Raw genomic sequence first — 19,120 nt, 5'->3', positions numbered from 1 at the left:
ATAGTCAGGGAACTGCCTAAGTCAGTATTTTTCATTTCAATGCACTCTAACAGATATTTACTGAACACCTGCTAGTTGCTGGGTACAATGTAGGGCCCAGAAGAACAAACAGAAGACATGGCACCTGCCACCAAGGAGTTAATAGCATAGTAGGAGAAAGAGAGAAAATACTTCATAGTGAGAGAATTCCAGCAGCAGGAGAACCTACCAGGTACTGAGATAAGGCAGATAGAGGCGTTCTCCCTGTGGATGGGAGAGGGAAGGGGGTGATCTCCAACACAGGGCAGCAGCCCCTCAGGGTGTTACTTAAATGCTGGAGCACCTTCACAGGACAGCTTCAGGATGCTGGGGGAGGGAGTCTCAAAGTGATGTCTCAGGGAAGTAGGTTTGAGGAATGGGTAATGCTTAGCCTGCAGAAAGATGACAGACAGGTATGAAACCAGTTTTTCAGGGGAAAGGCTCTTTGGCATATTTACAGCTTTATTCCCAGTGTCTATCCCTGGTATGTGCTATCACACAATAAAACAGGTGATTTCATATAAAAATTCCAACTTTTCTTCAAATCTTAAAATATGTGGCAACTCTGGGCCTCCATGGCTGCGTGGAAATACCTGAGTGCCAATTTAGGTGGTTCAAGTACTCATAATTTGCCACGGGGTCTTCCAACTACTGGGGGGCAGACTTCAGCTCAAAGAAAAATGTAATATCTAAAACTAAAATCAGTGGTGGGATAAGCAGGAATGTTCACACAGAAGCCTGACAACAGCTTACCTTAAATACCATCTACAGAGAACAATCTCAGGTTTCATGTCACCATGAATGTACTTCCATTACAGCATATAATCAGTTTTTAAAAACTCATTTACTATATCCCTCAAGTGTTATGAGAATTTTTCCTTCATTGTTAGAAATTAACATTTTTGTCATGGTATCCATCTCAGTTGGAGCACAGTAGGTTCTAAATAAAGGTTTATGAATGAACAAATAAACTGACGTTAAGCTGGAGGTTGGGAAAAAAAAACATCTTTTCCTTTCTTCTCAACTAATCTCTAAGTTTACTTGATTTAACTTTCATTTCTAATTTAAAACTAGGCCAAGCAGTAGGAAATAAAACTTTTTTCCTAAAAAAATCTTAATAGTCATGTCTGCCTGGCTGAAAGCCTTCCAGACTTTGGCAGATAAAACGCAAACAGCCCGTTCTCCGTCTGAACTCCTCTGCCTCCTTGTAAAACCGCCCAGAAAAGGGAGGGGGCACATGCAGCACACAGCAATCGGAGGGCACCAGTCCCCAGGAAAGACCACAGGGTCACACAGTGTGGCTCCGAGTAGTCACAGGAGGGGTGAGGAGGGGAGAAAAAGACTCATTGTTTTTGCCCCCCAGTAATGCACACTCTTCTGCTTCTGTTAGGTCCATACCATTTCTGTCCTTTATTGAGCCCATCTTTGCATGATATGTTCCCTTGATATCTCTAATTTTCTTGAAGAGATCTCTAGTCTTTCCCATTCTATTGCTTTCCTCTCTTTCTTTGCACTGATCACTGAGGAAGGCTTTCTTATCTCTCCTTGCTATTCTTTGGAACTCTGCATTCAAATGGGTATATCTTTCCTTTTCTCCTTTGCCTTTCCCTTCTCTTCTTTTCACAGCTATTTGTAAGGCCTCCTCAGACAGCCATTTTGCTTTTTTGCATTTCTTTTTCTTGGGGATGGTCTTGATCCCTGTTTCTTATACAATGTCACGAACCTCCGTCCATAGTTCATCAGGCACTCTATCTATCAGATCTAGTCCCTTAAATCTGTTTGTCACTTCCATTGTATAATCATAAGGGATTTGGTTTAAGTCATACCTGAATGATCAAAGAAAGGCAATGCCAAAGAATGCTCAAACTACCACACAATTGCACTCATCTCACATGCTAGTAAAATAATGCTCAAAATTCTCCAAGCCAGGCTTCAGCAATACATGAACCGTGAACTTCCAGATGTTCAAGCTGGTTTTAGAAAAGGCAGAGGAACCAGAGATCAAATTGCCAATATCCACTGGATCATCGAAAAAGCAAGAAAGTTCCAGAAAAACATCTATTTCTGCTTTATTGACTATGCCAAAGCCTTTGACTGTGTGGATCACAAGAAACTGTGGAAAATTTTGAAAGAAATGGGAATACCAGACCACCTGACCTGCCTCTTGAGAAACCTGTATGCAGGTCAGGAAGCAACAGTTAGAACTGGACATGGAACAGCAGACTGGTTCAAAATAGGAAAAGGAATATGTCAAGGCTGTATATTGTCACCCTGTTTATTTAACTTAGATGCAGAATACATCATCACAAACACTGGGCTGGATGAAGCACAAGCTGGAACCAAGACTGCCGGGAGAAATATCAATAACCTCAGATATGCAGATGACAGCACCCTTATGGTAGAAAGTGAAAAAGAACTAAAGAGCCTCTTGATGAAATTTAAAGAGGTGAGTGAAAAAGTTGGCTTAAAGCTCAACATTCAGAAAATGAAGATCATGGCATCTGGTCCCATCACTTCATGTCAAATAGATGGGGAAACAGTGGAAACAGTGACTTTATTTTTTGGGGTTCCAAAATCACTGCAGATGGTGATTGCACCCATGAAATTAGAAGGCGCTTACTCCTTGGAAGGAAAGTTATGACCAACCTAGACAGCATATTAAAAAGCAGAGACATTACTGTGTCAACAAAGTTCCTTCTAATCAAGGCTATGGTTTTTCTAGTACTCATGTATGGATGTGAGAGTTGGACTATAAAGAAAGCTGAGCGCCAAAGAATTGATGTTTTTGAACTGTGGTGTTGGAGAAGACTCTTGAGAGTCCCTTGGACCGAAAGGAGATCCAACCAGTCCATCCTAAAGGAGATCAGTCCTGGGTGTTCACTGGAGGGACTGATGTTGAAGCTGAAACTCCAATACTTCGGCCACCTGATGCAAAGACCTGACTCGTTGGAAAAGAACCTGATGCTGGGAAAGATTGAGGGCAGGAGGAGAGGGGGACGACAGAGGATGAGATGGTTGGATCGCATCACCGACTCAATGGACACAAGTTTGAGTAAACTCCGGGAGTTGGTGATGGACACGGAGGCCTGGCATGCTGCGGTTCATGGGGTTGCAGAGTCAGACACGACTGAGCGACTGAACTGAACTGAATCCACACTTTCACAGACTGCTGCTGCTGCTGCTAAGTCACTTCAGTTGTGTCCGACTCTATGTGACCCCAGAGACGGCAGCCCACCAGGCTCCCCCATCCCTGGGATTCTCCAGGCAAGAACACTGGAATGGGTTGCCATTTCCTTCTCCAATGCATGAAAGTGAAAAGAGAAAGTGAAGTCACTCAGTCGTGTCCAACTCTTCACGATCCCAGGACTGCAGCCTACCAGGATCCTCCATCCATGGGATTTTCCAGGCAAAGCCCATCACTTTCCAGATAAAGCCCATCACTTTAATTTCCCTCTTGAAAAACACCTATGTAAACGAAGAAAATAAAAGCAAGTATATCTCTGGAAGAGACTTCTGCTTGAGAATATACTAGGGTCCATCCCCAAGGGGACCCCAACTCTATTTCAGTCAAAGAGCCATACCTTAGTGAACTGGCAGGGGTATGGAAACCGTGTGAGGTCTTGGCTCTCCATTGTGGTGACTCAAGTCTAGTTTGGGGCCCTGAACCTGGAATTTTCCTGGTTATATAAATAGGTCAAGTAAGATTTAAGAGGGCTGCCTGTCCGCTTCACGTCACCATTCCTGTGGGTCACAACATTCCAGTTCTCACCACATCCTCGTGCCTGCCATGTCAATGCTCTCACCTAGACTTTGGCCGCTAAGCTCTGCCACCCGGCCTCTGGAACTCCAGGGTCCCATCAACCCCACTGGAGTCAGAAAGCCCGCTGCAGTGGCAGCATCTCCCACATCACACTTGGCCAACAGCAAAGAAATGCCACAGAGCTTCCCAACCTTGCAGGCACTCTCCTATTTATGAATTTCTCAATGCCTCAGTGCAGAGAGAAGCATTTGGCCCTCTCAGGGGATGCAGGATAGGGGGTACAAGAAAGGCATGTGTAGACGATGTGATGAATGGACCTCAATGTTCCCACCTCAACGAGCGTCTGGATTCCTTTCTCTGTTATGCCAGGCAGATTTTGGCATTTCAACCTCATTAAACATAGGCCCCACTGAGTCGCAGGGCTTCCCGGGATTCTGAATCACCAGTGTGCTGGTTACAATTGCTGATTCCCTGATCCCATCCCAAAATATTCTAAGCTAGCAGATCTGAGACGGGGCCCAGAGATCTGCCCTAAGCAACCCAATAATTCAAGACAGGTGATACTCAGAACTGTAATGCTCAGATCTCAAAGCTTAAGGGAAAGCTGCACATGGTTGCTATGTTTACCAGAAAAAAAATCCAGGTTTCTCAGCAATAACATAACATACATTCTTCTCCAGTAAAAACCATAAACGGGGGAAAGAAAAAACTAAATGTACCCCTCATCTTCTGTTTTTGGTGTCTCAAGTGATGGCTTCTCCCACACTTCCCTGGTGACTTTCCACAGCCCAGTACTAATTCTCCTGTCTTCCTCTCTCACCACTCATTTTTCTTCTTCTCATCTCCTGCCTTCATTACAGCTCTCAAATGCTTCTAAGTGCTTCCCATAGTCTTCTTAGATCATTCAGCCAATAAACAACAACATCTGGATCTTCTCATTTTTCCTCTAAGGCCTGTCCCTTAGGCCCTTCATCATTTTGGTTGCTTTTCTTCTGCATTCCCTCCAGTACCAGGAATAAATCAACAAATCAGCATCACTTCATGTCTCTAAAGAACCAAAGGATGTGATTCACAGGCACCGGTGCAAACAAGAGTGCGGAGATGAGACAGTGCCCTGAGGCAAAGGCACAATATACACCCTCCACCCCGCCTCCCACCCCAGCTCTGAAGAAGCTGTAGGGAAGGACCAGGCTGCGTGGAGCTGGTCAGGAGGAGGCCACAGTCACTGTTTGAGCAAAGAAAGGGTGGGGAAACAGGGCAGGAAGATCAGAGGCCATAGAAGGAAGCAAGTCCCAGAAAATGTGAGTCCACAAAGAATAAAAATTAACACATCAACACCAAACATAATATAATTATATCTGACCTGTCAATTTTAAGGAAATGGGTTTCTTTCTTTTCAAGGTATGTATGTTTGGTGGAGTTCCTGGATGCAATGCCATTCAGACACCAACTACCTGACACAGCCCTGCCCAAGACTCCCTCACTTCAGACACCAGACCACCTGCACCTCTGACCTCCCAGCCACAAATTCAGGGGTTCCCATGCCGCCCTTAGATTCAACAATTTGTAAGAATGACTCATAGAATTCAGGAAAGCATAATACTTATTTTTTTTAATTGATGTCTTTATTTTTAATTAGAGTATAATTGCTTTACAATATAGTATTGGTTTCTGCAATGTAACAACAAGAATATATGTATGTCCTCTCCGTCTTAAACCTCTCTCCTACCTCCCACTCCAAGCATGATACTCTTTTACGATTACAGTTTTAATATAAAAGATATGAACCAAAACTGATAGAAAAAAAATAAAGACCCATGGGGCCCAAGTCTGAAAGGGTCCTAAGCACGAGCCTTCTGTGTCTTCAGGACACATCAGCCCCTCAGCACACTGATGTAGAACTGCCGACCAGGAAATCACAACCAAACTTAACCAGGGTTTCAGTGGGGAAGCTAACTGATTCCAGCACTGGCCACTCCAGCACCCCTTTCCCTTCCCAGAGGTTGGAGGGTAGGGCCTTCCTAGATACTGTAACTGCAGAACCAGCTCAAACTGGCCCCATGCTGTTTCTAACAAGACACCAAGGTGTTTTTCAGAGACAACAGAATAAAACCACAAGTCATGCAGCTGAGGCATGCTCTTAGGAGAAAATTGTGACTTCAGATAATGCCCAGAACCAAAGTTTCTCTGCTCTCAACCCTACCCTCCAACCCCCAACAGGGAACTAAAAGACAGGAACATGACTGCAACCTGAACACCTTTCAGAAGTGAACGATCCATTGTTCAGGAAGATCCAGTATGACACCCCTTCATCACACCTTAGCATCAGAGGCCAAGTAACAAAGTTCTCCAATCCAAACCACCCAACAGGGCTTCTGCACACCGACCCTCCTCCACTAACCCTAAAAGCTTGAACCCTGCTTGCTGTCTCCTTGCTGCTTGACCTCACAATAACGTCCTTTTCTCAATAGCCAGTGCCACAGCACCATTACCAGCCAGCCTGGCTTAGAAACAAAAATCATCTGGCTCCAAGTCCCAACTCTTGAATCATAAGACTAGTCTTTCCAGCAGGACCACCTGCATTCTAAGGCTATCTGGAGGCCCACCGTGAATCAACTCCTCCTTAGCGTAAACTCAGGTGCGGTCCCAGGGAGTCCCCATGAACAACAAAATCACTCCTATCACTCTGGAAACTCGAATAGTTTAGAAGCTCCTTCCCAGAAATCTGGAGAAAGGCCAGACAAATTCTTGCACAGCTGCAGGGAAGAGGAAGTCTCTCCCACTTAACCATAGCACCCTTGAGAAAGTATTTTCAGGTCCTTATACTCCATGTGGGCTTCTCAGGTGGCCCTGGTGGTAAAGAACCCACCTGCCAATGCATGAGACATGAGACTTAGGTTCGATCCCTGGGTTGGAAAGATCCCCTGGAGGAGGTGAGGGCATGGCATTTCCCTCCAGTATTCTTGCCTGGAGAATCCCATGGACAGAGGAGCCTGGCGAGCTACCATAATCTGTGGAGTCGCAGAGTTAGACACGACTAAAGTGACTTAGTGCACACACACACACACGCATACTCCATTTAATCCAACCAGAAATGATATTTCATTGTCTAACTCATTAACTGGGAAAAAAAATGGCCTTTCATTACAGATAGCAGGACACTGGCATGGAGGAATTTGGGTCTTCATGAGCAGGGTGTGGAGAGAATCCCATGTAATTCTGAGGTTTGCCAGAATTGTGTCCAGTTTACAGCAAGCAACCCCCAACCATAATGCTTCAATCTGCCACAAAAGAAGCTTATGATTTAAAAGTGCAAAAGATCTCATTCTCCCTCTCCACAGAGGGTCACGGTCTTAGCAGATTACAGCAGAGCCATAGGAGCCCTTTCAGGATCAGAGCTGCCCCTTCACCTCCTAGTAAGTAGGACCCACTGCAACTCTCTGCGTGTCCAGCAAATTCCTGGTCTGCTCCCACTTTTGTCTTTGATGGAGGAAGGGAAAAAGATACATAAGCCAAGAAATAAGTCCAGCAGACTTTTCCCTCTACCTTGTAAGGGTGTTGTTGCCATTGTTTAGTCGCTAGGTGATGTCCGACTCTGTGACCCCATGAACTGTAGCCCACCAGGCTCCTCTCTCCTTTAGATTCTTCAGGCAAGCATTCTGGAGTGGGTTGCCATTCCCTCCTCCAGGGATCGTCACAACCCAGGGACATCCTGCATTGGCAGGCAGATTCTTTACTGCTGAGCTACATGGGAAACCCTGTAAAGGTGTAGCCCTACCTAAATCATTAACTGAATATTTACATACCTAAACATTTACCTGAAGAAGTAGGGCATTCACAAACATGATTTAAACAATTAATTTATCAAGCTCCTATCTACGTTGCATGTCAGGCACTGTTCCAAGTGCTTAAGATAAACCTCATAGAGTTCACACAATAGTGAGGAGATACAAAAAGCAGCAATAAATACATGATGCCAGATAACAGTGAGGGCTACCAAGGCAAAGAGGGTAGGAGAGTCTGAGAGTAAGGATGGCACATGGAGGAGTGCCAGCTATTTCAGATCAGGTGGCCAGGGAAGGCATCTGGGATAAAGTGACATTTGAGCAGAGACTGAAGGTGGTGAGAGAAGAAACAATGCAAGGACCTGGGGAAAGAGCATTCCAGGAAGAAGAAGCCAAGTGCAAAATCCCTTGAGAGCCAAAAGTTTGGTCTGTACCAGGAATACAGACTCTACCACGTGACACAGAGAGAATGAGGTGGAGACTGAAGACTATAGGTCTGGGCCAGGAGCAGATCAAACAGGAACCATTTCTTATCATTTGGAAAAGGAACAAGGCCATTACTGATGCAAGATTAGCATTCCTTATCCCCCTTTTAAGTGGGGAGATTACATAATCAAAGTTTGAAAAAGCTGAATGTAGCTCCCAAGGATGATAGGAAATACATTTTTTATTAAAACAAAAATGACTGCTTCAGAAGATGTTTTCCAAACCTTCACTGATTTGAAGAACTTACCTATTAAAAACTCTCATGATTCAGAAATATATTCCTCTCATTTCCCATCCCTCCTACACCATCAGACTGTAGTCTAAAGTCTATTTTACATCTAAAGCATATTCTAAAAGACAAGAATCATAACCTTCTTCTCTTGGGGTTTCTAAGATAAACTTCATTTAGAATGAAATTTTCAGAGAACATTTTTTTCATTTTTTTATATAAAAATCTTCATTACTTCCAATCACATTTTTTCTTAGCTACACTACATCCATTACCAAACATCCTAGAAAATCTAGTCAAACATCCTAAACAGTCTTCACTTGTCTTAAGATTATCAGTCTTGTAGCAATAGACTATTTCAAAATGAATGCCCAGAGAGGTCAAATCAAAAGGAACAGAACCAAAAGGTTTTGGGCACAGAGGCTAGAGCTGACTTTCATGGTTGGCATATCATTTGTGCCTTAAAGTTGCAAAGTGCTGCAAAAAAAAAAAAAAACCTCTCAAGATCCAAATATTAAAATGTTGAAAATCCTTACAGCTGCACATATTAAGATATTCTATTTTTTAACTCTGACATTTAAACCACCCACTTTCACTCATATGGTTTATATTACCATCAGAAGCATTCAATAAAATAAAACTTTACAGAAAACTAGTAGAACACTATGATCTAATAGCCTGAGCATGGAAAGAGATCAAGGTCTTTTATTTGCCTTCCTTCTCCTTCTATATCATGGAAAAACCAGTGGTTCTTTCTTGTTGAAAGAAGCTTCTCCTTGCTTTTCGATGTGGAATAGCACAGCCAAGAATTCAGCAGGAGCTGCTTCTCCATGAAAGTTAAAAAGCTAAGCACCTTTTAAATCAATTAGGACCATTTTTCAATGTGGGCATTACAGGGTCTGGTTCTGGGTCAGTTCAGCGTCTACAAAGGGACTTCAAGTGCTTCTCCTGATTCCAGTGTTAAAAACAGGTCATGGCCAGTGAAGGATAAAGAAAGAAAACAAAAAAGATTACTGCTGCAGATTAAGTTTTCACAGATGTTTTGATTCTGCTCTACAACAGTCCAAAAATATTCCTGTGTGCCCTTGGAAATGAGATTATGAAAAGACTGAATAGAAGATTTGACTAGAGACAGAAATTCATTAGAATTCTACATTCACTCCAAGCAACACAAAGAAATGATCATTTGTATCAGTTAAAGTTTGACCAGAGAAGCAGAACCACCAGGAATGATACAGCTAAAGGAATTTGCTACAGAGATTTGACCTTTCATAATCCAGAGAAACTCATTTAATAGCCTATGCAGGGCTGCTGCTACTGTGTCTGTAACAAGTGGAAAGCCAGCAGGGCAGGCATTCCAGAAGCAGGGATGGAACCTGAAGTAGGGGAAAGAAGAAGGGGCTGGAATCCACAAAGAAGAACTAAAATACACTTCTCTCTTGCAACCTCCTAGGCTCCAACTTAAACGATGGGAGTGGCTTGCAAACAGGCCAGCAGTGTCCATACAGCTGATCACACATGGGCACCATGATTTCAAGTAGCTACAGGAAATATGGAAAACTCTGGAGGAGCTGCAGAATCAGCTCTGCTGCACAGCAGAGCAGGTTAGTCTGCAAGTCGGGGAGAACCAGCATGAGCTGTGACACACCAAAACCTACACCCAGCTTCTGAGCGAGGACATGGCTGAAACAGAGCAGGGCACTCTGGGACATTCCCAGGAGAGACCCCCACCTCCAATGTCCTCAGCCTGCCTTCTGTCTGTAGCAAAACTTTAGTTGAAGAATAAATTTAATCAGAGAGATGAGAGAATGTAGAAGCAAAGGAAAGCAGTCAAATAAGACTAAATAGTTTAGCCATTAAACAAGTCAAAGAATTTTAGTTCCTGGGCTTCCCTAGTGGCTCAGAGGGTAAAGCATCTGCCTGCAATGCAGGAGACCCAGGTTCGCTCCCTGGATCAGGAAGATCCCCTGGAGAAGGAAATGGCAACCTGTTCCAGTATTCTTGCCTGGAGAATACCATGGATGGAGAAGCCTGGTGGGCTACAGTCCATAGGGTTGCAAAGAATCAGACACTACTGAGCGACTTCACTTTCACTTTCACTTTCAAGGGCTATAGATAATACTCTAAGCCATATCCTTTGCAGATACTGAAACCCTCCACCAGGTGGAAGAAGATAACTACATGATGACCAGACTATAGCCATGACATAAACTGCCGTGATTCCAAGAATGGGCCTCAAGGAAATGGGAACAAACCAACTTGGAAATGAAGATCAACTGTACTTCAAATGATCAAAATGAAGCTGGTCAGACATGTGATGACCAATTTCAAGATGACTGACTATCAGAGATGACTGCTATTTCTACAAGTAGCCACCTCCCTCCACCTATACACCCCTGAAATGCCCCTTTAAAAACTCTTGTCCAATAATTGTCAGTGAAGAGTCAGCCTTTGGACATGGGTCCACCCTCTCTTCTAGTTGCTGCCTCCAAGATAAAGCGAACTTTCCTTTCCACCAACCTTGTCTCTCAAGTATTGGCTTTCTACCAATGAGCAGCAGGACTGCATTTTTGGTAACACAGTCATTTCACTTTCACTGTCTAAACCTCGAACAAATTTCTCCTGTCTGCCCCTAACCCAGTACAGCACAGGAAAGAAACTTCTAAGATGAGGTTCCAGTTAGCTAAATTGATACAGTACAAAGTCACCGCATCTTGGGAAGCTGCCTTCATCTTCCATTGTGCTTGGACCCCCAAACTGGTCAAAGTAGACACTCTAATAATCCACTTCCCCACTTCAACTTCTACCCATTTCTTACATAAGAAAAACTGTGATTAGTATTAATATATTTCTATACAAGCAAGCACCTTTATGATAACAAGCATTACTCTTTTTATAAATAAGTTTATTTAGCATTTACTATAAGGGAATTTCTATCTGTTAGTATGTGTGACATTCATTTATTTATTCGAAGATAACAAACTATATTTAATGAAATAAATCAGTTTGAGATTTGCACTGGGAAAAAACTCATGAAGATGAAGGAAAAACAGACTATAGAGTAGAAGGAAATCCTGACAAAGAATTTATATCTAGAATATATTAAGAAATTGTAAAACTCAACATTAAAAAAAATCTATTTAGAAAAATTGACAAAAATATGAAGAGAAATTTTAACAAAGAGGCTATACAGAAGTCAAATGGACACATGAAAAAATATTTAACACCATCAGTTAGCCATTAGAGCCAATGAAAAACACAATGACATGTCACTACACACCTATCAGAATGGCTAATAAAAAACAATGACAAAAAACTTGTGAGGAAGTAGAGAAGCTGGATAACACATACATTGCTGATGGGATGGGATGGAAAACAGTTTGTCAGTTTCTCAAAAAACTAAACATGTAACTACCACATGACACGGCAATTGTACTCCTGACATTTACCCTAGAGAAATAAAAACTATGTTCACATAAAACCCTGCAAATGAATGTTTGTAGCAACTTTATTTGCAATACCCCAAAACTGGAAACATTATAGCCAACAGCAAAAAGGTGAAAACTTTTCTTCTAAGATTAGGAACAAGGTATAAATGCCCACTCCTGTCATTTCTATTCACAAAGAACTGGAAGTCCTAGGTAGAACACTTAGGCAAGGAAAAGAAAATAAAGGGGATCTACATCAGGAAGGAAGAATAAAATTATCTCTGTTTACAGATGACATGATCTCATATATAGACAACCCTAAAGATGCTACCAAAAATCTATCAGAACTAATATAATTCAGTAAAGCTCAGTTCAGATCAGTTCAGTTCAGTCGCTCAGTCATGTCTGACTCTTTGAAACCCCATGAATCATAGCACGTCAGGCCTCCCTGTCCATCACTATCTCCAGGAATTCACTCAAACTCCTGTCCATCGAGTCAGTGATGCCATCCAGCCATCTCATCCTCTGTCATCCCCTTTTCCTCCTGCCCCCAATCCCTCCCAGCATCAGAGTCTTTTCCAATGAGTCAACTCTTCGCATGAGGTGGCCAAAGTACTGGAGTTTCAGCTTTAGCATTATTCCTTCCAAAGAACACCCAGGGCTGATTCCTGTAGAATGGACTGGTTGGATCTCCTTGCAATCCAAGGGACTCTCAAGAGTCTTCTCCAATACCACAGTTTAAAAGCATCAATTCTTCAGCACTCAGCTTTCTTCAGAGTCCAACTCTCACATCCATACATGACCACTGGAAAAACCATAGCCTTGACTAGACGGACCTTTGTTAGCAAAGTAATGTCTCTGCTTTTCAATATGCTATCTAGGTTGGTCATCGGAGAAGGCAATGGCACCCCACTCCAGTACTCTTGCCTGGAAAATCCCATGGACGGAGGAGCCTGGTAGGCTACAGTCCATGGGGTCGCTAAGAGTCAGACACGACTGAGCAACTTCACTTTCACTTTTCACTTTCATGCATTGGAGAAAGAAATGGCAACCCACTCCAGTGTTCTTGCCTGGAGAATCCCAGGGACAGGGGAGCCTGGTGGGCTGCCGTCTATGGGGTCACACAGAGTTGGACACGCCTGAAGTGATTTAGCAGGTTGGTCATAACTTTTCTTCCAAGGATCAGCATAAAATACCAGCTGTGTTTCCATGCACTAATAATAAACTCCTGGAGGAGGGCATGGCAACCCACTCCACTATTCTTGCCTGGAGAGGCCCCATGGATACATGAGCCTAGCAAGCTACAGTACAGTCCATGGGGTCACAAAGAGTCAAACACGACTGAACGACTAAGCACACACAATAATAAACTATCCAAAATTAAGGGGGAAAAAAATCCCACTTACTATAGCAACAAAAAGAATGAAATACTGAGGAATAAAATTAACCAAAGGAGTTTCCTCAGTGGTAAATAATCTGCCTGCAATGCAGGAGACATGGGAGGAAGATCCTCTGGAGGAGGGTATGGTAACTCACTCCAGCATTCTTGGAGGGAAAATTCCATGGACAGAGGAGCCTGGTGGGCTATAGTCCATGGGATTGGACAGGACTGAAACCACTGAGTATCAGCAGCAAATTTAACCAAAGAGATGAAAGACTTACACACTTATAACTTCAAATCACTGATGAAAGAAATTAAAGAAGACACAAATAAGTGGAAAGACATGCCATGTTCATAAATGGGAAGACTTAATATTGTTCATATATTATAGATTCAATGTAATCCCTATCAAAATCCCAAGGCATTTTTTACAGAAAAAGAAAAAAATCATAAATTTTATATTGAATCAAAAAATCCTGAATATATAAAGCAATCTTGATCAACAGGAATAAAGCTGGAGGCACCACACTTCCTGACTTCAAAATATATTCCAATGCTACAGTAATTAAAACAGTGCAGTACTGGCATAAAAACAGACTTACAGATCAATGGAAAAGAACAGAGAAATTAACCCATGTATATATGAAGAAGGCAATGGCACCCCACTCCAGTACTCTTGCCTGGAAAATCCCATGGATGGAGGAGCCTGGTAAGCTGCAGTCCATGGGGTCGCTAAGAGTCGGACATGACTGAGTGACTTCCCTTTCACATTTCATTTTCATGCATTGGAGAAGGCAATGGCAACCCACTCCAGTGTTCTTGCCTGGAGAATCCCAGGGACAGGGGAGCCTGGTGGGCTGCCGTCTATGGGGTTGCACAGAGTCAGACACGACTGAAGCGACTTAGCAGCAGCAGCATATGGTCAAATGATCTTTGACAAGGGTTCCAAGAATATACAATGGGGAAAGGATAGTCTTCAATAAATGGTATTGGGAAAACTGGCTAACCACATACAAATGAATGAAATTAGACTCTTACAACATGTACAAAAATCAACCCAAAAATATAGTAAAAATTTAAATATAAGACCTGAAACTATAAAACTCCTACAAGAAAAATACAGAGGAAAAACTTGATGATGTTAGGCTTGGCAATGGTTTCTTAGATATGATAACAAAAGTACAAACAATAAAAGCAAAAATTAGACAAGTGGGACTACATCAAACTAAAGAAGCTTTGCAGAATAAAGGAAACAAATCAAGAGTGAAGAGACAACCTACAGAATAGCAGAAAATTTTTGCAAACCAAATATCAGGCATGTTATTAATATCTAAAATATATAAGGAATTTCTACAACTTAAAACAAAAGAAATTAAATAACTTGATTTTAAAAATGGGCAAAGAACAACTTGAATAGACATTTCTCCAAAGAAGACATAGGAATGGCCAATAGGTAGAGGGAAAGATACTTAACATCACTAATCATGCAAATTGTGCTTTAATCATGCAAATCAAAACCACAATGAGATACCACTTCATTCCTGTTAGATTCGTTTTTATGAAAACAAACAAACAAAAGGTAAGCATCAGTAAAGATGTGAAGAATTGGGAACGTTTGTACACTATTGTTAAGAAAGTAAAATGGTACAGCCCCTATGGAAAACAGGATAGAGGTTCCTCAAAAATTAAAAATACAATTACTATACGATTCAGCAATCCTTCTTCTGGGTCTATATCCAAAAGAATTGAAATTATGACTTTGAAAACATATATGTACTCCTGTGTTCACTATAGCATTATTCACAGTAATCATGATAAAAAACAAATCAAGTGCCCATCATCAGATGAACGGATAAAGGAAAAGTGATATATACACATGATGTAATATTATTCAGCCTTAAAAAGGAGGAAATCCTGAAATGTGCAACAACACAGAAGACCTTGGAGAGTACTATGCTACATGAAATAAGCCAGCCTCAGGAGTCCACTTACGTGAGGTCCCTGAAATAGACAAACTCATAGAAACAGATACTAAGATGCTGGTTGCCAAGGGCAGGGTGAGGTGAGAGCAGCATCAAGAGTTGCTTTTTGACAGGTACCTAGTTTCAATTATACTAGAGGAATAAGTGCTAGAGAGTTGCCGCACAACATTGGACCTACAGTTGAAATACTATATTGTGCTCTCAAAAACTTGTTAGGATGGTAGATCTCATGTCAGATGTCCTTACAATATTAATTAATTAGCTGTTAATTAAATGGCTTTAAATTTTCAAAATTTTTCCTTAAAAAGCTTAAGATACAGGTAAGAAAGCTTGCACGCATCTCAAAGGTCACTCTGTGTTTTCACCAGCTGTGCTTGTGTACTCAATCCTGTCCAGCCCTTTGTGATCTCATGTGACTGTAGCCCACCAGGCTCCTCTGCCCATGGGATTTCCCAGACAAGAATACTGGAGTGGGTTGTTATTTCCTTCTCCAGGGCATCTTCCTGACCCAGGGATCAAGTCTCTTGTGGCTCCTGCATTGGCAGGTGGATTCTTTACCAGTGAGCCTCCTGGGAAGCCCTATTACCTAAATTAAAAAGCATAAAGACATGACCTATGTAAAGTCCCCAGGCCAATGCTTGATTCACACTAAACAGTTAGTATATGTGATTTTCTGTCCTTCTTCAAAACAATCATCAGAGTTGTGTTGGCCTAATATTGTTAACATCATCCTTTATACATGCCCAGCCTCACACTATTGCAGCAGAATATGCAGTTGCACCTCAGGTGACTATGATGAGAAAGTCTCCACAACTTCTTCAAATCAATGCCTGTAAGAACAGAAAGATTAGCTGAATTTCTCTTTCTGAAGAGGCACTATTCCTTTCCAGTCAGTGCTCTGTTGCACTCTAGATTTGCAACTCAATCATCTTAAAAAAAAACAAACAAAACAAAACAAAAAGAATATCTTACACAGCCAGTAAGATATACTCTACAAAGAGCAATGCATCTTAGCAACCAGACTGCTTTTTCTAACCAGTGAGTATCACAAGTGAAGTTGCCCTCTGCCCCCTCAATTCTTCTCCTTAGCCCCTGTTCTGCTCAATGCCTGTTTTCCTCTTCATAAATGGTCTTGCCTCACTGTCTACTCCTTTCCTCCCCTCCTCTGTCTTCTGCCCCTGCCACTTTCTGCATGAATTTTATTTATTTATTTTTTTCCTGCATGAATTTTAAACAATTTTTTTTAGAAAGCCAAGAAGTGAAGATACTCTTCTCTGTCCACCAACTGGGCACAGGCATTTGACCCTGACTTTTGTATATGAGCTTCCCTTGTGGCTCAGCTGGTAAGGAATCCGCCACCAATGCGGGAGACGTGGGTGCAGTCCCTGGGTTGGGAAGATCCCCTGGAGAAAGGAAAGGCTACCCACTCCAGTATTCTGGCCTGGAGAATTCCATGGACTGTACAGTCCATGGGGTTGCAAACAGTTGGATATGACTGAGTGACTTTCACTTCACTTCACTTTGTATATGGAAAACATTCAAAGGAGGGACCTAGGCAGTCTCCCATGGCTAGTATAAGCCCAGCACACCTCCTGCTGTGAGCTTCCACACTTTAAAGTAACCAACAACTCTCTCTGTAATAAATCAAAAGCAGGTGGGCTTAGAAGTTACACACATTGTGCCACCTGAGAATGTGCCATTTTTAAAAATTTAGGGAAAAAAGGAATGAGCAACTTAGTAGCTGAGCTTATCTTTCAACTGAAAAACAAGACCACTTTCCAGCAGGATAAATGTTTATAAAATAATCTTCAGAGTCAAATGTGGAATTTCCTTACCCTCCTGAAAACATTCAACTTTCAGTGGAAGTCATTCTTCCAATCGCTCTGGTTTCCTTTTCTAAGTCATCAGCCACCTGTCAAGAGACCTGGGGCCTCCCAATCTGAGCAGGCTTTTCAAGCTGCTTACCCTGTCTCATATGACCAGTACCATGAGGACGGGTTCATATTACACCCGTTGGAGAAGGCTTAAAACGCTGATGATACTGAACCAAAATTATTTCAACAGTTTTGTCCGGCACATTATAAGCTTAAATACTGAGCCAAATCATAACGGGTTGAGTCAAGCTCATGACATAGGAGCCAGCACTCCCTGGAATCAGCCCTTCTCCCCTCCCATCTGAAGCTAGCCCTCTTTTTAAATTCAAGAAAATACTCCATCCTTCAAAAATCTGACTCCCTTCGCACCTCATTCACACTTGAAATGCTGAATCATGACTCTGAGGTTGTAAAAGAAAAACTACTTCGACTGGGACGCCGGAATCCCCAGAGGACCCCACGTTTTTCTGTCCTCCTTTGCTTTGCATCTTTTAAAGTCTAAATCTGGAGCTCTTCCCAAAGATCCGAGAGGCTCCAGAAACAGTCAAGGCTGCAGGTCGGGAGAGAGCTTCTGCCTGCGGTCCTTTCCTCCCCAAATCCCCGCGCCACGGCAGCTCAGGGCTGCTAAGAGGCTGATAACTTCCCATCTGCAAAGCTGCCCAACAACCGCCGAGAAAAGCTCAACTTGGGAGCTTCACCACTACAGCCACCGCATCGTCGGGCGCGCTCTGGTCTCACTTGGCCACAGCCCCACGGGAGTGAGGTGTGCGTGGGCGGCTCCACGGCCCCTCCAGCCCTGGCCCCAGAGACCAGCCCGCCCAGAGCGAAGACTCCAGAAACTCGATCCCAACTCGCAGCCCGCGCCTTCCGAGCCGCCCCGGGAGCCCGGAGAAGCCGGGCCGAGGTCAACAAGCAGAGGGGCGTGGGCAACCTGGAGAGCAGGGAGGCGTGGAGGGCAAGGGGCAGCAAGAAAAGAAACGCCCTCCCCTCCCTTCAAGCGGGTCCCTCAACTTCTCCCAGCCCGGTAGAGGGTGAGTAGAAACGGCCGCTGCGAGCCCAGGGTGAGGGACTCACTTGAAGGTGAGGACGCAGAGCGGCCGGTAAGACTTGTGGCTGGTGTTCTCGGCCATGCCCTTGCCCCAGAAATCGTTGGAGAAGATGCCCCAGAGCAGAGGGGCTCCGGGCCGCACGTCGGGGTTGTTGACGATCGCCCACACGTCGTCGTGCACGAACTCGCCCCTCAGGGAGCGGCCGTAGCACAGGCAGCTCGCCCCGGCCAGCAGCGCCGCGGCTCCGGCCGGCGCGAGTCCGCAGTCCCGCCGCCGGGAGGGCGCGCGGTCCCCGCCGCCGCCTCGGGCAGAGCTGGTCACCACCATCGCGCCGCCGCCGCTGTCCTGGTCTCTCCCGGGTGTCTGGCATCCTCCCCGGCCGGGGCCCGGACGGTGCGCGGCAGCTGCCGGGAGATGGGCTCGGGCATGGCTGGCGGCAGCTGGACCGGCCGCTGGCGTCCCGCGCTCCGCCGCCGCCTGCGCCGCCGAGTTGGCCCAGCTGCAGATAAACAGCAGTCCCCCCGCCTCCCCGGGCCATCGCCACCTCCTCCGCCCCACTGCGCATGCCCCGCTCGCCATCGCCTCCACCCCCCAATCCCGGGACCGGCGCCGCTTTCCCCCCACGCCCCGCACCCTCCGCCCCAGCCCGGCTGGTGTAGCGCTCAGCCTGCAGGCGCGGCGTTAAGAGGTGGCGAGAGTCCGTGTGCAGGTAGAGAGGTCGCGGCGTGGGGCCGCCCGGAGCGGCGGTGAAGGGGCACCGGGGTCCTCTCCCCTGTGCCCGCGGTGCCCTCTGCCCCTCATCATTTCCCCGTTAAGGGTCTGATGGGGGGGGACCTCACCGACGAGCACCTTCCCGGACCAGGACGGGCTTAGCAGGTGCGTAGCCGGAACCCCCGCCCGCGCTCCGGGAGAGGGAAGTGGCCGCCGCCGCCCGGGACGTCCCGGCTTTTCAGCACCCCGGACAACAGCAGCGGCCGCTGGGCCATGCTCTCCGTCCGGCTCCGCTCTCCTGTCCGGTCTCCGCCTCCTTCGTCTTCTTCCCGGGCTTTCTGTCCCCACTGCCCGCGTCCCGCGGTTGCAGCCTCGGGGCGGGGGTGGAAACCGTAGGGAAATGGAGCTTCCGAAACG

General features: G+C 44.7%; 1 protein-coding gene across 3 annotated transcripts in view; it reads right to left on the bottom strand.

Annotated features, from left to right (window-relative positions):
* The window catches only part of TMTC1 (transmembrane O-mannosyltransferase targeting cadherins 1), a 312,150-nt gene extending 293,691 nt beyond the window's left edge, over positions 1 to 18,459 (bottom strand). For all 3 annotated transcript variants that reach the window (XM_070789893.1, XM_070789894.1, XM_019961394.2), the window contains exon 1: positions 18,018 to 18,459. In XM_070789893.1, coding sequence (XP_070645994.1) covers positions 18,018 to 18,319 — 302 coding nt within the window. In that variant the 5' untranslated portion in view covers positions 18,320 to 18,459. The remainder of the gene's footprint in view (positions 1 to 18,017) is intronic.
* Positions 18,460 to 19,120: the final 661 nt, after the last annotated feature.

This window comes from Bos indicus, chromosome 5, assembly GCF_029378745.1.
Source record: "Bos indicus isolate NIAB-ARS_2022 breed Sahiwal x Tharparkar chromosome 5, NIAB-ARS_B.indTharparkar_mat_pri_1.0, whole genome shotgun sequence".
NCBI classification, from domain to species: Eukaryota; Metazoa; Chordata; class Mammalia; order Artiodactyla; family Bovidae; genus Bos; species Bos indicus.
This window is presented reverse-complemented; position numbering and strand designations above follow the sequence as displayed.